Below are 25,843 nucleotides of genomic sequence, written 5' to 3' on the forward strand. Positions count from 1 at the left end.
CCCAAAAAAAACCCAGAAGATGTTTTATTTTTTCAAGTGTTGCAATACAACAAATACATGATCTGTACAAAGGACACAACAGGGCCAGTTTAAATACAATCAGGAGAAAGGAGTCCCCATATTCACAGTCCTCAGACAACATCTTCTACCAGAACCTGAACCAACATTTTTAAGGGTTCACTTAAAAAACAAACTAAAAAACCAAACCCACCCCAAACAAGTTAAAAAATTTAAAGGTCTCCAAAGAGTCTGTGGGTGTATTGTCTTACAGCAGAGCTCATGGGGCATTCTGTGAAGGGTCACAATGGCATCTTATTGCCCTCAATGCTGATTTTCACTGCATGGGCCGTTCTGCTTTTTTTCCTGATATCTGTGAATTTCCGCATCTGTTTGTCCAGTCGACTCACCCCTTTCTTAGAGGTCCCCTGGAACTTAAAAAATAAAACTAATAATTACCACTGAAAAAAAGCAGAGGCCCCAGAGGTCCAAGGCAAGTGGCACATGCGAGGCTGCGCCTGGCAAGGAGCTGGGGGAGCCACTGGGCCCAGCTGCTCTGTCTGTTCTCCTCCCAGAAGGGGAAAATGCCCCCCAGTGTCTGCAGGGCTCGGCTGGAGGCAGTGGCACTCACGGCCATCACAGTGCAGGGTCAGTCACTGCGGAGCTGGGTACCATGTGGAAATTTTGTATCTATTGGCTGCAGCTGTCAGAACCACAGGGCACCAGTGTCACCACTCTGGACTTCTTGCAGGAGGGTTAGACACAGATACACTGTGACTAAGGCTGACACATCAATTTCAGGCTGCCGTTTATTTTAAAGGTCAGGGATTAGTATTGAGAAAGCAAAGGATTACTGAACAAAGGCAGTGTAGGGGGTAGCAAAAAGAAATGCCTAAAATGACCATACAAGCACTGCATTTCATCTCTGTGTTTGAACTGCAAATGAAAACCAGGTGGCGTAACAGTTATTCTGCACAGATTAATTCAGTGATGGTGTGCTGAAACACCACTGAAGACAAACAGCAAGGACCTTCCAAGCCATAGCCAGTGCTTCCCAGAAGGCAATTTTCCTTAACTAGACAACAGAAACAGGAAGTGATGGAAACGTGACACTTTTAAGTTTGGGAGAAACAGTGATATCCAAAACATGCTACTTAGGATCTGAAAAACACATCCATTAGAAACTTGTTCCCATGGCTAAGGAAGGTGCTCCTGACATGCTGATTTTAAATAAGGTTTACTCATAAATCTGTTCACTATTCATTGAAATTATACCTAAAATTTCACAGTGATGTTTAAGAAAATATCCTTTTAAAAACAAATAAATATGAAGCTTAATATGAAGTCAACAGTTATCTATGGCTTGTGCTCACCTCTTCCTGTCACTGTTCGCTTGTGGCAGCCCTGCTTACAGCATCGAAATGCAGACCAGGAACTGTCAAAGCAATTCCCATTGATGCATGTTCTCCTAACCCACACTCACAGCAGAGGATTCTTCTCCCCCTGGTCTCATTCTGTAGCTCCCATCATTCTACTTCCTTTCAGGAGCAGGTGTGAAAAACACCTCACTGTGCCCCAGTCAGAGGTCAGCCACAGACACTGCATGCAGTGACACGAGCTCCTGTACCAAGGGCTAAGAATGCCCATGTGTTGCTTCAGGTGAATCTGGAAAACCTAATTGTGTCAGAGCAGCATTCAAAACCACAGGTGGTGCAAAGCTGGTTTTGAGCACAGGTATTTTCGCTGAACTCCTGTCATTTGGGTACCCTGAAGCTGTGCAGGCAGGAGCCATGGCAGAGGCTATGTGCTAGAGCCTGTTTTCTCCTGTACAAGTTCCCTTGTAGGTCACAGTACAGACATGAGAGAATTCAAGGAGACTTTTCCAGGTTAAAGTTAGGGTGTACACACTCCTGTCCTGCATGTGCAAACTGCCAACAGCTGGAGCACATGCACTGTTCACACCTCCCTCGAGGGATACCTCTCCAACTTGGGAAGGCAGTGGTATGGCTACAGGGGCATCCTGTTGCCTTCAATGCTGAACTTGATGGCCCGATGCACTTTGCTGAGTCGTTTCTGTTCAGCAAACCGTCTCTTGTGCTTTTCCAAGCGACTAATACCTCTCTTAATAGTCCCGGGCTAGAAACAACATCTCAATTAATGGACAGAAGGAGAAAGAACAGCAGACAGCACAGCAATTGTTACTTCTCCCACTTACACACATTCTACCACATAAACCCCTTTAAATGAAACTGTATGAGTAGATGGATGAAGACAAAGCAACACAAAGGCCTCCACCGAAGCTGTTCATGTTTACCAAAACCTCAAAAGTTTCCCAAACTCGAATATTATTAGAACATGATACAAAAGCTGGGAGAGGTATAAAAACATCAGTGCAGTGACACAGATACTGAACTACAGCTTTAGCTCAAAATGCTTTAAAGCAAGAGGCCTGCAATCACATTCTCACCTGAGAGAGAAATTCTAGAAAAGTTAACTCAAAAATCTCTTTTTGGTCAGAGATATTTTCCTGTGAAAACACGTGATGAGCTTACTGTCCATACTCACTACAAGAGGCCCTTGAAAGAACTACCCTCCTGTACAGTAACCATGGTGATATGGTGACAGATGCCCAGGCCTAGGAACAGTCACCAGGCCACTGGCAGTGCTTACCCTGGAGGACTCCATCTCCACGTTCCACTTGGGCCTGACGACGTAGTCTTTGTTGGAGGGCATTGGGACCCTGGCACGGGCACAGAACCCAGGGTCCCCGGGCCTGAGAGCCCTGTGGAAAAAAGGATGTGACTGTTATGGACAAATCTTATCCAGAAAGAAGTAAAGCCACCCAGTGTACTGTCCTCTGAAACACACTATATACCACTGCCTCTAAAACCTCTACAGAAATTCCACAGTAGTAGTGCCACCACAATACTTCACTTAAAAAAACCCCAACAAACTATTTATATATCCAACTTACTTTTCTTCTCCTGTTAATACTTTCTCCAGGTCCCTACGGGGAGTCTGACCACCAGAGCTGCAAGAAAAATAAATATTTATAGGCATCTATACACAGAGAAAGAAATTTTAAAAGACAATAAAGTATGTTAGAAGATAAGAGAGACTTTAACTGACTACCCTTTTACCCTTTTTATTTCCTTTAGTATTTACACACCACTTGGTTTCTCTTGAGGGAGCCTTAAAGAATTCCATGTTTCTGCCTGCTATTCCTACCTGCTCATTTTCCTTCGATGAGGCATCTGTTCCAAATCTCTCTGTTCTCTCTCTTCTCTGGTCATGCCTTTGTAGTTTGAGGTAAGGCCAAAAATGGGTCGAGACCATTCATCTATTAAAAAAATTATTAGTTAACAAAGACCAGGCTTTTGTTTCTCTTAAACCACTCTGGTGATCAAGTACAGCTTTGAAAGTTTGTGCCAAGTATTTATGCTTCCTTTCAACCAAATGATTTTTGAGCCCTTAGTATTTAATGGAAAACCAGCCTTGCGAACAGAAAACAAGAGCTTTCATCCCCAAAGTCTCTTTGTTGCCTGCTCGTCTAGAACATCTCCAAGCTCTCAGAAAGAATACTCAGTGTCAGGACCTCCTGCACAACTCAGGAATGCTGTTTTAGAAATATGCAGAAAAGGTCCTAAAGAATATAAGTTTATCATCAGTCTGCAGCCATTCTGGATGGAATGCACTCCACATGGAGTACAACTGAGTAGTAAACAAATGTCAGTCAGCTCAGTTCTCTCTGAAGTCCATGGAATAAACAGCCCTCTGGCAGCACCTTCCTGCCTTTTCAGCATATACAAACGATCTGGACCACGAGCCAAGAGAGAACCCAGCAAAACAAACGCCATCCTCTGGTTTAAGACAATGGAACAGGCACATGCAGAAGCCAATGTAACAGTACTTTTAAGAGCTGTACAGAGTTATGAAACACATCAGTGAGGTTCCTACACTGCAGAATCTTTTCTACAGACAACAGCAGTGCATCAGAAACCAAAGCAGAAGTTCCATTCATCACCAGAGGGATCTCAGAGATCACAGGCAGGTTTACATACTGATCAACTTCCCAGCCATGTCCTTGTTCGGTCTCGACTCCTTGGGGTGTTTGTACAGGTACATCACAGCCCGTCCAATGCCACTGTGCTTCAGAGTCTCCTGGCTCACACTGGGCAGCTGCAGACAAAAGGAAAAGTCAGATAACAGCAATAAATTATGTCTGAACATTAATGGTCATTGAACTTTGCAGAAATACCTTTCACTTCAACCAGCTTAGAAAATTTAAGGTTTTCGTTGTCCCACTGGGAATTGTTTAAAGTATCAAACACCTAAATCTAGCAATCTGCCATACCATTCTTGGTTTATACACAAAATTAGGTAGCTTTCTAGAAATTTTCTAGAAATGCTCTCTAGTTTAAATTACCCCAAAACTATGCTACTGCCTTCAAATCATTCATTCTATAAATAAAAACTTACATGGCAAAGACACTCAAGCAATCAGCTTAGCCAAAGACACTGAAAGTCTACACTGAGTGTGTGCACTGCACACTGTAACAGAGCAGAAAAGAGAAGGGATCAGAAGGGGAAAAAATTCAGGGATGCATAGCAAGCAACTCTTCACCTAAATTTGGATATAAACCTGAAACAGGAAGGCAGGGCCAAATCACCTACACTCTTTTGCACAAGCACACCTGTTGTGCAGGTTGCTTCCTTGCGTGTTTCACTGCACAGCCCATCGGCAGAGCTGCAGTTCATTTATCACCTCACATTTCCTTAAAGCACATGACTGTAAAACTGTGGACAAACTCCAAATCAAATGTGGAAAGTCAGGTCCAAACCTCTTGCAGGATCTTCAGAAGCTCCTCTCTTATCTTTAGTGCTGGCAGACTTCGGTCTGGTAGAGGAGAAAGCCACTCTTTGATGGCAGACATAACACCACTATCGATGAAAGTTTCTTTGAGATCCTGCCTAACAGGTTTAAATTAAGAGAAGCCCATAAGTCATGTAATATAGCCACATCTCAAGTTGTGATGTCCCCTCAGGAAAATAGCATAATTGAGTTTCTTTCATGTTAAATTTAAGAGGGAAAATTATGTATAATTTTATGTTTTTGAGGTCACCTAGCTTCAGCATTTACTTGGAATAAAAATAGTGTTTTTCTGCATATTCAGTATAGCTGTAGTATAACTCCATGGAATCTTACAAATTCTGACTATTGCCCAGGGTTGCAGTTAACTAGAATGACAACTCACTTTTTAAGATGCATAACTACAGTTGGTAGCAAAGTTAATTTCTTTAGTGCTGGTTTCTTTTGCGTATTCAGCTGACGATCCTCCTGTAGAGAGTTGAAGAATCAGCACAAGTTAATCAAAGAAAGAAATCAGCAACTCCCATTCTTTGCAACACTTACAAAGAAAAAGACTAGTCTATTAAACTAGAAGTGCAACTTTGGAGGGATTACACTAATTTTGTCCCCTGCTCCACAGCTCACCAACAATTATGCAACAACTTCTCTGAAAAAAGGGTCATCACTTTAGTCAGTATTTCCCAATAAAGCATCACATTAGGAAAGTGCTCCTAAATTTACTTTTTTTTTCCACTTCATGACTTAAACTGACTACAATAACTGGAGGTCCTCTATACTGTGCACAGATAACACTTTCTTAGTAAAGCCTCACCTGAAAAACAGAAAAATAGCTAAGCAGAACAATGGGAAGGGAGAACATGTATTTTCACCTGTGTCTTTTCAAAACTACTTCCATCCAAGGCCTGACTATCACTATCTATTCAAAACTTGTAACCCATACCAAAACCATCCAATGCAATCAACAGATTTCTGTCCAGCTCTGGTAATTCCTTTTTATTTGTCCTAATCCACTGAAGGCTCACTCTGTGCAATGTTTGTTTTATTTCAAGGGAGAAGATTCTCCTAATGCATCTCCTTCCCTCTTCCTGCCCCTGTACTTCCAACTTTGACACCTCATTTGAAACATCTGGCTGTCATCTTGTCTGAGAAAGGCTTTCCTGTCAAGCCCAAGAAGTTTCAGTTGCCTTCCAGATTGCTTTCTTACTCTTCCCATCTTTCTGAACTCATTATCCAGATCTTGTTCTCAGACAGATGCTTTTGTTGTTGCTATTTGTAAAGCTCCTCTAGTTTCTAAAGTCATGTATATCTCTCAATTGGTTTTAATGTGTTTTGCTGTTTATTAATTTGATTGCTACTCCAACAAAACAGAAGACACTTGACAAAAAGCAAGATCCCAAATAACCTTCCACAGGAAGATACTAAACATTTCTCCTAGAAAAAGGCAGAAGGTCCCATGAATCTTTACTCTGATGTCATTACCACACCACTGTCATTCAAGCAATTTGGAAAAGGACTCTTCTCAGAAACAAATACCCAAGTATGACACATGCCAGTAACATCATAATGAAATTAAAGCATAGTCCCTTTCTCAGTATTTAACATACTACCAGGTGGTTTACAGAGCACCTATATATCCCTTTTTAAAGAAGTTGATCTCAGCGGATGGAAGTTTAGCAATTTACCTAATTTTAATATTTAAAAATTAGCACTCTATCAAAATTTCAACAGTGTTTTCATTTAGAACAGCAAAATAACATTTAGGCTTATACAGATATTAGAAGCTTTCCATAGTGTACAGATTACTCCTGCTGAATACAAGCCAGATTTTTCTATCTTATTAATCACACAGTTTTCCCATAGAAGGGAACTGAATTTCAAGGTGTGTTTGGAGCCTGGAAAACTGACCTCAGCAGCTTCATTCATCTTCACAATCATGGCACTGACCACATCATCTGCATCACTGATGAAAGTGCCCCCGTCACGGTTCCGCCTGCGCTTGCCGCTCATGCTCTTCTTCCTCTGCAGCATCATGTCAAAATCTGACATGAAGTCCATGCTGAAACACAACCACAGTGTTAATGATGGGCCTTGGCAGGAAATAATTTTGTGTTTCTCTCGTGCACAAACACTGTGTCTCAAGGTCCCAGTGAGATAATTAATTATCCTCAGTATGCAAAATGCAAAACTAGCAAAGGGCTCCAATGGCTCCAGACCTTGCTGTAATACCCAACATGTGCACACCTGCAATATCCAGGGTCCATAACGCCCTTTCACCAAAATCTGGCATTAACAAAGGAATATGTAACACAATGACTTACTGCTTCCCTCTTTTGATGTTATCATCAGAGTCTGATTCATCTGCTGTCTCCTTCATATCTCCATCACCTTTCTCTTCCTCCAAATCCTCCTGGTTAAAACCCTGATGAGTACAGAGAGTGCAAATCAGTGTATGGATCAGTATTGAGCATCTAGTCAGGTACCTGACACTAAAAAATCTTCAGGTAAGTCTTCAGAGGATCCAGAAAGATGAACAGTCTTTTTGATTCCCCCTGTGACTACTGTCACACCAACAATTCTCCCAAAAGATGAGAAGATGAGCTGTAAATGTTATTTAACCCAAAGAGTACCCCAGTGAGTCTGGTAGATACAAAACTGACCTGATGCAGCATATACATTCTCTTCAGATCTAGCAAGTCAACAGGAGACATCCACAGTAACACTTACCGTAAATTCCTCCTCTTCCTCATCACCAGATTCTCCAAATATATCTGCAATCAGGTTCCTGTGAAGGTAACAGCCACATTTATCTATTTCAACTACAACAAGATGTGCCTTTTCTGCAAAATCTCTAATGACTGTATGAAGATCTCCCTTTTGTTCTATCTCCTTCTACTGACCTTTCTCTTCATGCCACCAATGAAGGTGAACAGTCATTCTCTGGTTGGGATTTATCCATTTACCATGGTTTTCCATTCCCCATCACTCCCCCTGTCTAAAACCCCAATAGAATTCATATTCTTTTCCACTTACTCTTGTTCATTTCCAGATTCACTGTCACTGCCAAACAGATCTTTCCCTTTTTTCTTCCCAGCATCCTCTTTTCCTTCTTCTTCCTCCTCCTCACTATCGGATACAGCATTTTTCTTCCTTTTGTCAGATTTCTCTGAAGCAGCGTCACTGTCCGATTCTTCAGCATCAGAAAGGATTCGTACCTTTTTTGCAGCTGCCAGCAGAAAGGAGCATTACTACATGTCCCAGTAACAGAGGGGACAACTGTTACTCTCAAATTAATCTCTGACTAGTCTTCCAACACCAGACCATTGCCATTTCCTAAAAAGCTTATCAATTCTGAAGTGTTTTATTAAATCAGCAAATGGAGCTTCCATACACCACATCTATTCATTAAAAAAAATTGCAATTTCAAATCTCTCACCTCCAGTATATGAAAAAAACACACAGGAAAAAATTACTAGAGAACCAGCAATGAAGTAAATAAATAACAAATTATCATGTCACCAGATGCCAGTTAGATCCTTACGGTCTTTTGTTAGACCTACTTATTACTCAGAAGTGTTAGATACACATTCACACAGCAAAGCAGTCAGAACAACAGCCTCTGCTAATGCAGTTCTGCTCCAAAACTAAATCTGATTTATGGTTTCTCAACTTAAGATGCTTTATTCACACAAAAGCAATGATTTAACTTTCACATCACTACCTGTCACAGCACAGTATAGTTTCTTACATGTTTTCTCATTGTCATCCTCACTATCAGAAAGGATGGCTGTTTTCCTCTTCACTGTCTTTTCTTCCTCTTTTTCATCTTCATCACTGTCTGATATCTTACGTCTCTTAGGAGCTTCGTCTTCACTGTCAGAGCCCTGAAATACTTTCCTTACATGTTCATTATCTGAATGATGAGAGTCATTCTGCACCTTTTCCTTCCTGTCCTCCCCATCGCTATCTTCAGACTCTATCTGCTTGTGTCTGGACACATCCTCGCTCTCCGAGTCGCTGGCTGGCTGCTTCTGAGGCTCTTCACTCTCGGAGTCACTGGCTGGCTGCTTCAGGAGCTCCTCACTCTCAGAGTCGCTGGCTGCCTGCTTCTGGAGCTCCTCACTCTCAGAGTCGCTGGCTGCCTGCTTGTGTGATTCCTCATTTTCAAAATCACTGCTGTGATCCCTTGGAGGGTCTCCATTGTCAGAGTCACTCGCTCGATGATTTAAGGTCTCTTCATTTTCAGAGTCACTTAAATGCCGGTTTGGACGGTCCTCAGTATCAGAGTCACTGTCCTTCTCTCCATGAGCTGCTTCATTTTCTGAATCACTCACATTGTGATTTGGGGGCTCCTCGTTATCTGAGTCACTTTCTTTTTGCCTTGGGTTATCTTCATTTTCAGAGTCTGTCATATGAGGCTCTCCGCCTTGCCCATCATCTTCTCCATCACTGTGTTCATTCTGAAACAGAAAAATAATCTCAGACAACTAAGCAAAAACACCTTAAAAAGTAAAGAAAAGATGTTCTGTATTTTTGCTTGTCCTTCCTCCAATGTGATTACCCAAGGTGCTGCAAACTGAAATAGTGTCTATGTAAAAATAATTAGACAATTTGCATCAAAATACTATCAAATACTTCACATCAAAAAAGTATTATCAGTGGAAGTATGTCCATCCTGCAGCTCCATGGTATTTTGAAAGTGGTAACAGAATTCACAGAACACTTAAATAAGCATTTCTAAGAAGGGTCCAGCTGCTCAAGGGTAAAGGCTTAGTACTTTTATTTTAATAGGTCAGGCCTTCAAAGTGGTTTAGTTGAAATTCCCAGTAACAAAGCAAGAAAGAGTATCTTGCATTTGTCATTTTATTTTCCTGAAGATCTCAAACAGATGTTTCCTGTGTGAAGTACACCTTACTGAAACAGCACAGGCATTATGCTCCAAATGAAGCTAACGCCTGTTCCTTCTTTGTCGAGGAAACCTATTTAAGAACAACTCAGAGCAAAAGCCTAGCAAAAGACAAGAATAAAGTTTTAGTCAGACCTTTCAGAGTATAACTGTTAACAGTCTTTGTGTTTGATTCAACAGCTCTCTCCCCTGTGCTGACAGCTCCCATGCTTATCCAGACACCCAAGATAATCCATACACAAACACACCCACCTGGCAACTTCAGAACTGAAACAATCCTTTGACTTTTCTACACACCAAGAAATATTGAGGCACGTGCTCAATTTTTAAGAGAACATCTCAGAAACCACCTTACTAAGTATAATTACTTACAGCATCATTGTTTACCTCCAACATCCAAAATCTACTTGGGAAAAAAATCTCAATTGCATTTACCCGAGAATATGAAATTAGACTTGAAAACTCATTCCATTAATTCAGCTCCCACAGCTACTGTCACCATAATCCTGTTTTCAGCTGAAAACAACAGCATTGTACAAGGAACTTCTCTTTAGCATACTCAACTCAAAGCCTCAATCAGGCTTTCCTCAGTCATTTTGTCTCAGCTATAAACTTTTTCTACTTGCAAACTGAGTATTTATTGTGACAGGAGATGCTTTAACACCTACATGTCCTGAAGTTTCCAAATCTTTTTTTCCTGCAATTCAATTTCTTTGGAAACAGACTTTCTATTTTTATTTTCTCCAGTTGTTCTACTCCCACATTCAGACCCATAAAAAAATGTAGGTGTAGCTGCCCTACACCTACAACAAAGAATACTACTGATCTTTAAAATGCATGATGCAGGAAGAATTTTAAATAAAATTAATTTCAACTGCTTTTAGGAACTACTTCCTCCATAATTATGTTAAGTGGCAAAGAGCATTGCTTTTTAAGACTTTGGACTTCATATACTTATTTCTTTGGCTAGCACTTGATAAAGATCATCTAAATTACTGCAGAACGAATAACAGTGTTACTGAACAATGAAAAAAAAAAAACCCAGGACCATGAAATTTTAAAACATGCACTACAAATACGACTTCACTAATTCCATGTTATTTAATGCTAACTACAAACAGCTGCTGTGACAATCAAAGTTGTTTTCTCTCTGCTGCTTGTTCCTGTCTCTACAGCACTGCATCTTTGGTATCTTTCATATTCAGAAATTCTCATTTCTCGTCACAGAAAGGAAACATGGTTCCGTTAAAACCTGTGTCTGGAATTTTAAGGAAATATTAATATTAGGAAGTGACAGAATCTAGGATGCACTCACCTGCCCTCTGCTTGTTAATATTTTATTCCCTTACCAAAAAATCACTTTGATTGCCCTTCTCCTGCCTAGTATATCCCATATAAACCTATCACAGGTGTATGTGACAGATCTTCCCTGACTGTATTACTTTAGACTAAAGAAAACTGCAGCTGGAACAGAACAGAAAGCAGATTGCACAGCAGTTACAGGTAAGGTCATTGAGAAACACTGAAATCAAACTGGTATCTAAAATGGTAGAAAAACAAGAATTAAATAATTTTTGTTACTGTATTTTGTGTGGGCTTGCCTGTCTTCTCTCAAAGTCAGATGGTGAATGCTGAATAGTACTGATAAGTATGTCAGCGGTAATAAAGGATTTTGCTAAACAAACCCAAGGAAATTAATAAAAATAGTACTCTTTAAGATATTAGGACCATCACATTCCCAGCTTCCAGTTTAGGAATTCTTTGGTGAGCAAATAAACAAAATTAAGAACCAACAAGAATCAGCAATGATTCTTCATATTTCTAAGGTCAGAAGTGTGGCTGCAGGTTATACATGCACCTGTTCAAAATTAATCACTAAATTACAAAGAACTTCTCATGCAAAACCTTGGGGAGAAGACACTGTAATTACAGAGCTTTATTACTGGAGATTATCACAGGATCCCGAATCTTTAACCTGTTACTGCAAAGTGACAATCCCTGCTGAGAATGAAGATGTTTGGTGGGGGAGAGCAGACACCCAGCAGTCAGACTCAGCCAGTGGTCAGAGCAGCTCAGCTGCTGCAGTGTGAGCACCCAAGGTGACACGGGTGGGTGTCCCTGCACACTCAGGGCACACGGCTGTCCCTGCACGCTCACTCAGGGCACACAGCTGTCCCTGCACGCTCACTCGGGGCACACGGCTGTCCCTGCACGCTCACTCGGGGCACACGGCTGTCCCTGCACGCTCGGGAACACACCTGTCCCTGCACGCTCACACGGGGCACACAGCTGTCCCTGCACACTCACTCTGGGCACACGGCTGTCCCTGCACGCTCACTCGGGGCACACAGCTGTCCCTGCACGCTCACTCGGGGCACATGGGCACCAGCCCTGGAGCCCGCTGAGGAGAGCTGGGCCAGGCAGCAGCACTGTCAGTGAGGGCAGTGCTGCCCCAGAGCCCCCAGCAGCAGCACAGCTGAGACCCTGCCCAGGGCAGGACCTGCCCACTGCCCACACTGCAAGAGGCTGCTGCACACAATTCAGGAATCCGCATGCTTTGGAATATAATTGATATAAAAAGTGACCAACTTCCCAATAAAATGACAAAATGCTGCTGGGTATGCTTGATAGTCTTCACTTTCCCTTTTTTATTTGTTCATCTCTACAAACTGTTTTCAAAGAAATGAAGTATGTAATTTTTGAGTTTTCTAGTTTTCATTTTCAAATGACTGACTGAAAGATCAGACATCCTCAAACAAGAGTAGGTCTCAGGTAATTGCTACTGCATTTTTCTCTAATTCCTTTGCTTTCTTTTCTTCCTCCTCTTTATCTATAAACATTTTAATTGAGATGTCCTTGATTTTTGTTTAATGAGAGTTCTATAACATGAGGCTTTAGTACAGTATAAAATAAGGAATATATCAAAATCAAATTTACAGTGTTACACTTCTACATAAAAATTACAGCTACCAAGCAGTTTACTGGATCAACATGCAGCCACTTTTAAGAGCTACTTCTTTGATAATTCAGTAACTTCAACAAAATGGAAGCCATCCACTACAATTTCATGAGAGATGAGCATTAAACTAAGACCTACACAAGCATCATGGGCATATCAGCAAGTTCCTCCTTATTTTCAGGTATCACATATTTGTGTTTGTTAACAGTCACAGTCTAACCACAACTTAGTTCATGAAACAGCAGCAACTTGGTGGAAGTGTAAAAACGAAGTTATTACAGATTTCTGTATGAGCCTAACTTGGACAAACACTGTAAACGTGATTTCAGATTCATTACTGTACTAAAACTAATTCTAATTGTCTAAAGCAGAATCAGTAAGGACATCAAGGAGAACATTTATAGATAAAGTGGGATTGGGGGAAGGAAAGCCAGAAAAGAATTGTGGAAAAGAAAAACCCACATACCTGAGACCTACATAAGTAATTCCTCAGGATTCCCCTTTTCTTTAAAGTTAAAAACCTGAAAGAAAAGTTTGAAATTTTAAAACTTCAGTTCTTTACATCTGAGTTCTAAATTAGAGGCAAAAAAGTAATTAAATAGACTTAACTGATTAGTCTGCCTAAAAAGATTTTATTACCTTTGAGTGTCACTTCTCCCACACACTCCTAAAAATGAAGAATATAAGAGGATGAGAGAATATTTAGAGTAAATAATATGACAAATGACTGAGAGCTACTCCTTTCAGAGATGGCTGCTCCACATTATTGCTTTTTGAGTGCAAAGAGAACTCAACGGAGGGAAAGAAAAATTAAGACTTCATAGCAAAACAAAATATTTGAGTTTTAATTTGAGCTGAATCAAATAAAGCATGAAGGCTTGACAACTCTAATTTAGCATTGCTCAAAAAGGTGGCTTAGCTTGGCTCTTTCATTTTAATTGGCTTTGTGAAGTATTTTACCTACAGAGGAATATTCAATCACCATCATAGAACAAAGTCTTTAAAATACAGACACCTCAGCACATGAAGAGGCCCAGTTAACAGTGATAACTGGTACCTTCTGCTCACCTAAATCTGAAAAAGACATGCTGCAGATGTAAACAACAGTCAGCCACCTTGCCACAGTAACTAAAATTAAAATCTCAGAGAAGTGCTCAGAAAAGTAAGAACCAATATTCAAACATAAACCAATGACAAAGAAGAAAAAGATTAATATCATTGTAGCAGCAGTGAGACTTTTCACACACTCATCACACTTTTCTTTCATAAAACAGAAGTACTAAATTCCTCCAGACAGACAGTTATTTTCCCAGCCTGAGAAATGTGTTTCCTGCCACTGCAATTGTAGTTGTCACAGTGGCAGATGCTGCCTCATACCAAATCTGCCTCTTCCCTTGGAAATATCAACACCTATCAAAAAAAGTAAATTCCAAATGTGCTTTACAATTAAGTTCAAATACACGAGAAGAACTTTCATTTTATAAAATACAATTTTCATCTACTTTCTAACACTGAGGGAAGTATGAATTCAATTAAGGCAGGGCAAAAAAAAAGAAAAAATAATTTAAAAAAAAGGATTGTAAATTATGCCAGTTTAGTCAAGCCTTCTCTCACATCAGCCTTTGTTGCATTTTAAGCAATTTTTAACATGTGTAACACTGAAAACCCAGTCACAGTAAATCCTGATCTTTCCATACAATACAGTAGAGTAGCAGAATGCTCTGAAATGGCTTTGACTACAGTTTTTATAAGTATCAAAAAGTTCTCTGTAACTTGGCTGGCAGAAGATCTGAATTCACAGGCTAAAATTATTCCTTCCGACAAAGACCTGACGTAGCTCTATTGTGAGTCACAAACAATTCTTAAAAATTAAATCTCAACTTCCCAAACTGCCCTAGAAATCTAAAGGGAGCCTTCTCTTTTACCAGAATCTCTTCTCAGACCAGTCAATCCACAAATGAAGTGACTCTGCCCCAGAAAACACCCTGGACCAAAACCTTTCCGTGCTGAACACTTCTCCAAGGGGGAACCACTTCAGAGGAAAAACACGTCCCACCTTAACCTGCTCCTTTGTGAATGACAAGGTGGAAACCAGCACAAGGCAGACTCAAGAGTCACTGTCCCCATCTGACATGAAAACTGGGAGAGCATTTATTCTCTGTTAAGGAAATCACTACCTCCATAGCGCGTGGTTTTACAGCACTGTGCAGAATTTCAGGTACAAATTCCTCATAACCCCGACATTTTATCTCTGTGAAATCGAGGCTAACCGAGTACAACTTACTAAAGTTCAGAACAATGTGTGCTACCACAACAAGAAAAGAACCAAACAAACCCTAGCCAACGCACTTGTCAAGAGACTGTCCAACGCTTTTTTATGGAAATAAAGTTTTGCCCGATGGAACTCTTAAGAGGAACTCAATAAACAGGTGTGTCTCGGTTACGAGAGAATGCCGCTTTAAACAACAAAAAAGAATTCAAAGAATAAACTTTGTCTAGATAAAGTTCCCTTAGTACCTCTGAATGGTGCCCTACACTCCCATTCTCCGATCCAGAATGTTGTTCGTTTCCTTCATCTTCCACATCAGATCCTGAGTCTCGCTCGTCTTGCACTGGAGTAGCTCCTCCATCATCTATACCGAGATTTAAAAAAGAAAGTAAAACTCAGCGTTTAAAGGAACCGCACGGGAACCAGGCGGGCCCCCGCTCTAACGGGGCATGGAATCGGGGGTGTCCGAACAAAGCACCCCGGCCACCCCCGGGAGCGCACAAAACCTCCCGCACCAAGCGGGGAGCGACCGCTGCGATGCCCGGACACCGGACTGTTGCAAATAACGCCCTCAGCGTTGCCCTCGGGCCAGGGCCCCGCCGCTGTGCCCCCGAACCCGCGGGCCCTGCCGTGCCCGACGCCCTCCCCGGAGGGTGCTGCGCGCCGCGCCGCTACCTGACTGCTCCCCGCCGTAGTAGTGGGAGTCCATGCCGCGCCCCGCGGTGGCGGCGGGCGCTGCCCCGGGCGCTCCCTCAGCGCGGCCCGGCCCGGCCCCGCCGCCTCGCACAGGAACAAGATGGCGCCTCCCCGCCCAGCAGCGCCCCCGCCCCGCGCGCACGGCGCGCTGGGTCTCGCGAGAACGCCGGGGCAGCGGCCGCCAGGGGGCGCTGGCCGCTCCGGCCGGCCCCGCCCGGTGGGCTCGGGCTCGGCCGCAACAAACCGGGAACGTTTCGGCCTCTCCGCTTCGCTTCCCTCCCGCCCCACAGCCCCATCCTGCGAATATAGATTGGTTTCAGCTTGACAGCTGAAACCCTGGGGAAACTGAAGGAGCCTTGGAGAATAAAAGGCTATTTGTAACCCCTGGGTGACCACGCCAGTGCTCAGCTGCAGGGTGACCTGGCTGTGATCCTGGCAAAGGTGCTGCCGTGTCTGAGCCCTGCGGGAACTGCCAGGAGACCAAACCAGCCCCTGACACTGTCAATGGCTGTCAGACCAACCCAGCCCCTGACACTGAATGGCTGCTCGGAACCACAGCCTGAGCTACCCGAGAGTTCCAACATCTCCCTTCTGCCAGACGAAGGGCCATCTGCTGCCATGCTTCCCACCATGACTAAGGGTGGGAGATCTGGAGGGTGATCTAGAGCAGAAAATATTTTGCCATTTAAATACTAGGTGAATTTATCTGCTCTTTACAAGCCCAGTCAGCAAGATTAACGTGCATCTCCACAAGAAGGTGGCTCCAGAGCTCAGGCACAGAGTGGGCTCTGATCCTGCGAGGGGGCTGCAATGCTCATTTTTGCAGCTGGCTGGAAGGGGACCCACCATGGCCATGGAAAGGAAGGACAGGCTCTCACCAAATTCAGGCCTGGCTGTCCTGGCTGAGCTCCAGTTCAATCTAGTTCATGTGTGGGTGGTTCCTCCAGATTTAGCCTTTCAGGATTGACTGAAAGTTCACCCTGAGCTCCCGGGGGATGGTGACTTCCGGAGTAAACCTGGGCAGGGCAAAACAATGCTGGTGTTTTTCAGGGATTGTTGTGTTCTGTTTCAATAGCCCCTATCCTCTGAGAAGTAGCATTACTCATGTATTTGGCATGCACATGATATGCTAATTGAGGGTTATTAGGGGTGGCTGCTGTCATTCCAGCAGCATTTCAAAATGATGAGTCTAATAAATGCCTATGGTACAGGTGACCTGTCCCTCAGTCTGTTATAACAGCACCTTCATTTTCTAGGGAAATACAAGTCAATATCAGACAGATAGAAAACTGCTGCCTCTGTCATCTGGTCTATTTCATAACAACAGTGACTTTTCTAATTCTGCCAGCTGCACCCTTGTTCACAGTCATAAAAATTTAGTAAATTGAGTATTTGGGCAAAATGAGTGTAATTCTTGTGTGCTAGAGGCACCTTGGAGTGGATGGCAGAGAGGTTAAGCCATTATTAACCAAGATTTTCTGTCCAGCGGCAAGCACAGTTTCATGCAGGGAGTTCAGTGTACCAGGCTAAACACAGATAACTCTCAGGACTGAGTCATTACTCAACATCTTCTACAGTGAAACACTTAGAAGGAGAAGGTGGCAGTGGAGTCAGATGTTTGTCGGATACAATTCTAAATTCTTAGCAAAAATGCAGAAAACATTTTTTTTTCCCCCCTGAAAGCAGCTTCCATAAAATACAGATAATGTCTTTGTTTACAGCTCTACTGCTCTGGTCTTTTCCAGATAGCCACAAAGATCCTTAAGTGAGTTTCAGGACCACACTCTTAATGGTATCATGCCCTTTTTTCCTGTTCCCATATGATTTTTACTTCTTTTAGGTCTTTGCACTGTGCAGTTTCACTTCTTTTCTGGAAGGAACAGGCATATGTGGCAGTATGTGATGGGAGGCTTCTGTCATTGCACTTCTCTGACTTCCATAAAGAAATTGAATGACTTTACACAACTGACTAAATAGAAGACAGGATGACAACTTTACAACACAACAAATAAAGGAATAAGGAAATAACCTGGGTGTAGTGTAACACAAAAAAATGGACAAGGGAAAACATAAATAGAAACTAACAAAAAAAACCCCAAAATTCCCTGTTCAATAATGTGTACCAAGGTACCTGAAAATTGTACCAAGGTGCCTAGAAAACACAGAAATCTATCCCATACTAAAGTTCCAAGAGGATCAGAGCATGATGATAGTCTAGCTGGGAAATTAGTCCTTTATAGGTATGTGTCATGTTCTGCAGTGATGGTGAGCCACTGTCCTTAGTTCCAGATGCGCTGAGGCAGCACTGATAAAAGATTAGAGGTTTTGTGCATTTGCTGAGAGTGGAAGGAGGCACAGAGGTTTCTTCCTAGTTGTTATGAATTCCAGCCTTTCTGAAATGAAACCTCCTAACCTACTTGTGACACGCCACATGCATCACCCAGGAGAGGGAGCGCTGTGTCTGAAACAAGCTCGCCTCATGGATGCTGAATAACTGGGCATCCATTCCAGCCCTCGTGCTGCAGGTAACGTGTGTGTGCACACCAACCTGCACATGCCTTTGTTCCTCATGAGCCAGAGCTTGGCAGTAGCAGTCTGTAACATATTCTTGTAATACCATCCTGGCTGCTTTCCAAAAGGAAGGATGGAGTGACAGTCAGACCGTAATGGGATTGCACAGTGGGGGAGAATGACCTGTCTTCTACCAAGCAGCGTAAGCAGCGCCCACTTGGCATGTGTGAAGGTGTGTAATGACACAGATCCCAGAGCCCTGCCAGTCTGCCTCACTGTGCAACTCCAGGAACAGGCTGGAATGAAATGAGCCTTTCCCTGAGGAACAGAATGCTTAAGAAAACCATGCGATGCCCTTGGAAATCCTGTAATGGTATGTACTTCTTATTTAGCTTGTTTCCTGCACTGCCCCTTTCAGGGTTAACAGACATCAGTGACTTAGAGCTACAAATCTGCTTAGAGGAGGGGAAGGAGGTCAGTGTAGGCAAGAGGACTGCTGAATGAACAGTTTAAATTGCAAATTGTTACACCCAATCCACCTCGCTTCAGAAACCTCAGAGAAATAACTAGTTTAACATAAAATGATGTTTGGTATCCAGGACCTGCGGCAGACGTGACAAGGCCACTTTGATTTAGCTGGAGAGAAAATATGACAAGTCGTACCATGTGCAAATTAAACCCTTTGATCCTGACATCAATCTCTTAATTAGGAAGTGTCAGGAAGAGGCAGTTTTGTTAACACATGTCTATCTGGACAGACCTATTACTTTGAACAACAGCAGGATTCAATTCACCAGGGTTCATCCAATTTTATTTTGTTGCTTTTCTCAGTGCAGCATTCATCATAGAATCCCAGAATGGTTTGGATTGGAAGGGACCTTAAAGCTCATCCATAGCAGGGGCACCATAGCAGGGGCACCTCCCACTATCCCAGGTTGCTCCAAGCCCCATCCAACCTGGCCTTGGACTCTTCCAGGGATGGGGCAGCCACAGCTTCTCTGGGCAGCCTGTGCCAGTGTCTTGCTACATACTTAATAATTTTTTGAGCTTTATTTGCGTTGCTCATTCCTGGCAAGTTCCTCTCCTGTCTTTCGCCGTTTGCACAGCTCAATGCCTGCCAAACCTGAGCTGCCCCTGTGCACTCACAGGTCCTTCTCTGGAGGCACCTTTAGCCTGCTCATCTCATTAGCTGCATGTGCTGCACAGAGCATCTTGGCTGCTTCCCCCTGGTATATCAAGTGCCTGCTCCGTCAGCTTTTGTTTTCTACCTCTTGAGTATGTCAGCTGTGGAAATCAAAATCTCCCTTCTAGTGCATATTTCAGCTGTACAAGGAGTTGTATGTACTGTTCTTTCAGATGACCTTGATTTCCCTATGATTCCATTTGGTACAGTGTTTATAAGACATATATCCTGTACTTCTCTCTGAAGAAGCACAGGCACTGTGTCTTGGGCAAAAGTGTTAACAATGTAGTTAATTTTAGAATGAGATTCTCTGCCCCCAGACAGGCTCCATTTGGAATTTCAGCAGGTATGTTTTGTTTTCTGAAGGAATATGCTTGGCATTTTTTTGTCCAATTTTACAGAAAGCTTTGGATTTAGATATCTGCCTTGGTAGTATAAAGGTATGTACTTTGATTTCTTTGCCACTATTTGACCTTTACCCAATAAAACCAGTACTTGGAATTTTATTAATCACAAACTATCAAAAATAAGTCTGCCAAAGAACTACTTTGAAGCAAAATCTTTGAGTAGGAATTATTTGCACAGTTAGAAACTTGAAGAAAGCTCTCTTTGGCTTTTTACTTCTCTCCAAAAGTCTCTGAGCCCTGAAGGGCCTACATTTTATTTCTGCATTTTTATCTGCTGTAAGACTTAAATAAAATCCCAGGTAAGGAGGCTGACATTAAAACACAAATATGTGATGTTGATAAACACGTGCTACTCCCAACTATTTATTGCCATGCATGAATACTTACCTCTGATTTGGACATGGAGTTACAGCAGGGTCCCTTTATACAGTGAACCTAGGAGACAAGAAAATAAGAATTAGGATATTAGGTGAGCTAGCACATGCTCTCAATTATTGCACATTGACATCTGCATGTTCAGTAGTGGGTGCACAGACTAGTGCAGTGCTGTGCACAGGGCCCTGGAGGAGGGTGACGCTGCTGAGTTAAGGTGCATGGAAAAAATCTCATCTTCAGTGTTTGGGCTCATCATAAGGGCTGGAATGTGCTTGATTACTGAGTTCTTGCTCTGGCTGGAGAAACCCTGTATCTGCCTCTAGAGATGTACTACACTTCTGTTTCTTTCCCATACTGTACTTTTACCAGATTTGCAAGAAGGACACAGAGAGTACGTATGGAGCCAACAGAAAGAAGAAAGCTCTTGGCCATCCTGTTCTATTTTGGGAAGAGAGAAGTAGAAAAATAGGGAGTTAACATACATCTAGATTCTGGAACACAGGGACAGAGTGTTTGTTGAGAGATAAATTAATGATAGTGAAAGCAGGACATTTTATCCCATTATATGGGTGTGTGTATGAATTTCAGTTAAATGTGATGAGTTAATTTTGGTCTGAGGTGCTGTGGAACACAGACCAGACAGAACACAGACTGACAGGCATTTTCTTGCAGAAAAGAGCTATGGAAAACCAAGGAGAGGTCTTGGTGAAGAAATGAGGATCTGATTTTCTTCACACATAACAGGGTGAGACACAGTCTTAGGGAAGTCAGTCATGTTGGAGCAGGATAAGACCAGATGCTAAAGGATTTTATTCTGGGAGTGCTTTCCAGAAATTTGAAAGGATACAGGCCCAGTGGAGAGACGGAAGTTTAAGGTTCACTCAAGCAAGAATTAGCCTTCATGCTCACTGGAACACCTGACCTGGAAGTGACATATACACTGAACTGGGAGCAAAGTCCTGTAATAAATAACCGTGCTTCAATCATTTCCTCCTTTGTGCAGTGGAGAACTGGAACCTAATGGCACCAGGGCCAGTTTTACCTTCCTTTCCCTTCTTATGCCAATGCTTATGAAAAAGAGGGACCTGAGCTGCAAAAGGCACACAGTGAAGATTTCTTCTGGAGAGGTAAATTCCCATCGTGTGGGGTGCAGCATTACTTTGTCAAGAGAAACAGAAGAGAGAGCCAGGCTTGGCCAGGAAGTGGCCATGCAACCAGCTGCAGGGGGTGGCCACTTATGGCTTCTCTGGGAATAAGAATTTGAAATGCTGGAACTGTGTATCCTGGGATTATATGGGATCTCCTCCCTACACATCTGCTCTTGGCTGCTGTCAGACCGGATCCAGAGACATCTGTCCCTTAGCTGTGACACTGTATGGCTGTCAGACCAGATCCAGAGACAGCTGTCCCTTAGCTGTGACACTGTATGGCTGTCAGACCAGATCCAGAGACAGCTGTCCCTTAGCTGTGACACTGTATGGCTGTCAGACCGGATCCAGAGACAGCTGTCCCTTAGCTGTGACACTGTATGGCTGTCTCTGTGCTTGCATCTGCCACTCCCTCCTTGTTCGGGGTCAACATTTCTCCTCTTTTGCCATATTCTGCTTTCTGGTGCAGGTGAAAATGTGCTTGTCAGTTGTGAATCAGTGACTGTGGCCCATCTTTAGCCTATGTTTGCCAAGGACTGTGCTTCTGTGCCACCCTGCACCACTCACAGCCACAGGCATCTCAGTGTTGAAGCTGATACATAGGTCCTACCTCTGAGTCCAGAATAAGAACATGAGGGCTTTGCCATAAGAATAACAGAATATGAAAGAAAGACCAGCTGGCAAATCATCCTAGTCATGGAATCACTCCCAAAATCCAGCTCTGTGGGACAGAAAGTTGCTCTGAAGACATTAGTTTCTTGGTTAGGACAGTCTAAAGTGCATCATCCCTTAGTTAAAGCACTGCTGTAGATCTCTGGCCACTGATATTTTGGCTGTTATGTTCTTGGTAGTGAGTTGCTAATTTTATTGTGGTTTCCTCCATCCCTTATTTTGCCATTCACGCCTTGATTGCAATCCCTCCCATTCCAGCCAAGGAAGGTGAACTCTAGGTCTCTGTTTCTGTTTGGTGGTGAGTTCAAGCTGGAGGGTCTGAGGGAACTCAGCTCAGAAAGTATGAATTAAACCTGTGTCTCTGGGATAGCCACTGAACTGCTGGGTCAATGGACGAGCTAAAGGTAGCTCTTGTGCATCAAATCACATTGCACTGTGGAGTCTTTTTATTAGTAAGCCAACCTTGAAGTTCAGACAATAATTGTGCCTAGCACCTGATTCAGAGAACTATTTGGTATGAAAATGTGCACAGTGAAATCTTTAGGGCTAAGAGCATCTCCAGGGTCATGTGGTAAGACTCAGAGCACCACCCCAGTGCTGCAGGTTCTTTGCAGATGGTGTCATTGTTTCTACATTGGGTGTATCTTAATGATCTTTTCTGCTTTAACAAAATTATTTTAAGATATTTTAATGTTATTTTTTTGCAGGGAAACCCCACTGTCTGTTCTCATCAAAGCCCTTTTCTGACCTAACATTATGTTCTTGGCATGCAGGTTGCATACAGTGATCTGAAACATAATGGTGGTTTTCAGAAAGGTAAGTCCTACTCTTTTTTCTGATTGAGTGATTAGCCTGAGGCCCAAAGAGGAGGAAGATTACCTTACCATCATGGTTCAATCAAAAGAAAGTTGCAATAACCCAGTATCAACAAGGTATAAAATAATTTCAGCCTAGACTAGGGAAGCAGATGTGTCTTGCCTCACCAGACCATCCTCTTGTTGAGAGGTGACCTCTGTCACAAGGTGTGGCATAAGTTACCTTTGGAGTTTTATTCAACATAAATAAGAGCTGTTAGTCTGTAACATTCTTCATAATCTTGTGTAATGTTTATGAATGCTTTACACTGGTTCTTTGGTTTTAAATGTAACCCATAAAGTATTTTGAGAGGAAAGAGAATTTTTTTTTTTTTCAGTAAAAACATTGAAACTATGAATCAGTGCTGTGGTGTGTAACAAAAGTTGTATATGACAAGACACAGCTATGAATCCACTGATCTACAACTCTGTTCAGTTTTTATTCCATCTTTCTTTTTGAATTTGTATTAGGGACTGGAGCAAGAGAAGGTGTTCCTAAGGGCCTGGAGTAGGGAAATAAAACCAGGACACTGGTTCAGGCAACACCAAGATGTTGCTCATTCCTAGGAAATGTGGCTCACCCCTTCCTCCAGGCCCAGCAGAGCAGGTTCTTGCTTGCTCTGCAGAGGTGCCAGATGTTGACAAGCCTCTACGTATGTGAAGAGAGGAACTGGGCTGGATAAAGAATGTTGGTGGCTTTTTTTTCTAAGAGAGATCATAGATGCACTCACATTTCAGCTATAACAGGAAAAATATATTATCTAAAATTTATCATAACGGAGGCCTCTACATTTCCAGGCATCCAGTATGTACATATGTTTGTTTGTTTTTCTCTTTCCTGGTAAAGTCTGTGTTCTCAAGAATCTCTTCTGAGAAAATATCAAGCTCATGTGAGGCTGCCAAGCCAGTTCCCCAGCATTCACTATGCCCCCAGCCAGCCTCTGAGAGGTACTGGAGCTGCATTATTGCTGTCCTTGGAAAAAGTCTAGTTTCCTCTTGTGAGACAGCTGGGTTTGATGACTTGTCCAAAGTCATGTTCCAGATCAGCTGTGGAGCTGGGAGTAGAATTCAGAGGTCTGTAAATGTACTGCCTGCAAGCAGTAAGAACTTACCCAGTTAAACACTGCTAAAAAATCAAATAACTAAAAAAGGAAGACCAAGAGGTGTTTGCCTGTGAGCTACATGGCATCAAGTATGTCACTGTACTTGACAGTAGCTTTTTTTCTTTCCAGGGTGATCATGTGTGGCTGGACACTCAACCAAACAGTGAATTTAATGTCCCCATTGGGGCAGTTGTGAAGGAATCTGACTCAGGACGGATCTTGCTGGAGGATGATGAAGGCAAGGTGGGCTATGCTATAACCTTCTGTAAAAGATGAACATGAAATGTAAAAGTACAAAAGAAGGTCCTGTTGGGTCAGACCAAAGCTCCATCTATCCAGGTGGTCTGATTTTGATATAGGTAGGATATACTGAAAGAAAGACTATAGAAATAAGGCAAATATAGGATGGTCAGCTGGCATCTCCAGGTCCAAGCACTAGGAAGATTCAAAGCTTCATAAGATAAGAGGTTATATCTACATGGCTAGGCAAAGGAAATGGATGGGCTCCAATCCCTAAATTTGGTGAAGTTTTAGGTGGAAATATCCCACTGAAATCAGTTCATCCCTACCTCATACAATGTTCTGCCTGTGATGACAAGAGTTGCACTCTAAACAGTGTTAAAATTTGTGCTGTTCAGAACTCACCTGAATGTCTTCATTCAGTGTTTTTAAACCATCTTGCTTTAAACCACTTAATTCCTGTAGGCCAGTCCCCTGTGAGTTGGAACATGCTTGCTTGAGCATGTATTGTGCTGAAGCTCACTCCAGCTGTCTGCCTCTGAGCCACAGCATCACACCTTAAAGTCTGTGCCTTGCCTTTGTCAGGAGCACTGGATCACGGCTCGGAATATGCACATGGTGCACCTGATGCACCCCTCCTCTGTGCAGGGGGTGGAGGACATGATCCGCCTCGGGGATCTCCATGAAGCTGGCATGGTGCACAACCTCCTCATCCGACACCAGGAGCACAAAATCTATGTGAGTGCCACAGTCACTTCCAGGGACTGCCAGGGCACTTCCAGGAACGGCCTCTACACTTGAGCAGCCTGTGAGCCTTTCACACACGGGGCCCTCTGACTTCTTTAATGACTGAAGGTGCCAAGGAGACACAACACAGTTCTTCTCTTCTTCCACTCAAGTACTTTGGCTGCCCCTCAGTCACAGCGCTGGCACAAATAGTGACTCCACTTACTTTCTCCCAGAGCAATCATTGCCACCAGCCACTGAGAGTGAACTAAACCCAGCCCATGTTACAGCTTACTGCTGCTATCTGGAGATCAGCCTAACTACTATGCAGTGACATGATTTCAATTGTCCCCCTGTCCAAGCCAACATTTACTTGATTTTGATGTAATAACATAGCTAATGAATAAATCTGGATATTTTGTCCATTACAGGTTTTATCTGTAACTGGAAAATTTGGCAATTTTATTTTCTTTTTGCCTCAATTTCCAGTTTGTAATATTATAATTAATATTCAGGTTTTTCCATGTTTTGCATTGATATGATATGATATGATATGATATGATATGATATTATATTATATTTTGCCTCCCATTACAGTACTGGAGAGAAGCTGCCTCTTACAACATAGGTGTGATGATATTTAGTGTTAAAAAGGAATGATTTTAAATATCCTACAGTTACAATTAACAAGGTGTGTGGATAGACCTGTTATATTAAACTCTAGCAGGCCTGCATTTGTTTCATTTAGTTTTCAAACAATATTATTGCCTTGCATCTCCACAGCCTTCAACAGCCTCCTTCATTTCACTGGTATTGCTGTATACAAATATTTCTAAATAATTGTATGAATAGCACAACTATAACTTGGCCCATTAGCAAATTTCAGCTACATCTGCACTAGAATACAAAAGCAGCTTAACAAAACACTGC

General features: G+C 42.6%; 2 protein-coding genes across 6 annotated transcripts in view; one reads left to right on the top strand and one right to left on the bottom strand.

Moving 5' to 3' along the window:
* On the bottom strand, positions 1 to 15,804 carry IWS1 (interacts with SUPT6H, CTD assembly factor 1). 4 transcript variants are annotated; one of them, XM_058811922.1, is made up of 15 exons: positions 15,674 to 15,804; positions 15,247 to 15,362; positions 8,613 to 9,324; positions 7,898 to 8,090; positions 7,592 to 7,649; positions 7,186 to 7,286; positions 6,773 to 6,923; positions 5,253 to 5,335; positions 4,839 to 4,968; positions 4,059 to 4,176; positions 3,226 to 3,337; positions 2,972 to 3,028; positions 2,668 to 2,779; positions 1,976 to 2,133; positions 1 to 431 (listed from the first exon to the last, which is right to left on the bottom strand). In XM_058811922.1, exons 1-14 carry the CDS (start codon positions 15,705 to 15,707, stop codon positions 2,005 to 2,007), a joined length of 2,106 nt encoding a protein of 701 aa, XP_058667905.1. In that variant the 5' UTR covers positions 15,708 to 15,804; the 3' UTR covers positions 1 to 431; positions 1,976 to 2,004. The 4 variants fall into 4 exon arrangements, with proteins under 4 accessions (XP_058667905.1, XP_058667908.1, XP_058667907.1 ...); XM_058811925.1 differs by lacking the exon at positions 1,976 to 2,133 and adding an exon at positions 13,196 to 13,250 and having other exon boundaries at positions 15,674 to 15,794; XM_058811924.1 differs by lacking the exon at positions 1,976 to 2,133 and having other exon boundaries at positions 1 to 425.
* A 6,984-nt stretch (positions 15,805 to 22,788) lies between these two features.
* Positions 22,789 to 25,843, top strand: part of MYO7B (myosin VIIB) — a 46,683-nt gene continuing 43,628 nt past the window's right edge. For both annotated transcript variants that reach the window (XM_058812205.1, XM_058812206.1), the window contains exons 1-3: positions 22,789 to 22,806; positions 24,077 to 24,190; positions 24,773 to 24,925. In XM_058812205.1, the coding sequence (XP_058668188.1) occupies positions 22,789 to 22,806; positions 24,077 to 24,190; positions 24,773 to 24,925 (285 nt within the window). The remainder of the gene's footprint in view (positions 22,807 to 24,076; positions 24,191 to 24,772; positions 24,926 to 25,843) is intronic.

Source organism: Ammospiza caudacuta, chromosome 11 (assembly GCF_027887145.1).
Source record: "Ammospiza caudacuta isolate bAmmCau1 chromosome 11, bAmmCau1.pri, whole genome shotgun sequence".
Taxonomy (NCBI): domain Eukaryota; kingdom Metazoa; phylum Chordata; class Aves; order Passeriformes; family Passerellidae; genus Ammospiza; species Ammospiza caudacuta.

Bases quoted from the DNA above. Each gene is read 5' to 3' on its own strand.
- IWS1 (XM_058811921.1), bottom strand. From the start codon at position 15,707: ATGGACTCCCACTACTACGGCGGGGAGCAGTCAG. The intron at 6,924-7,185 runs GTAAGTCATTGT...GTTGTGTTTCAG, and splicing joins AACATCAAAAGAGGGAAGCA to CATGGACTTCATGTCAGATT. The intron at 3,029-3,225 runs GTAGGAATAGCA...TTTTTCTTGCAG, and splicing joins CATCGAAGGAAAATGAGCAG to CTCTGGTGGTCAGACTCCCC.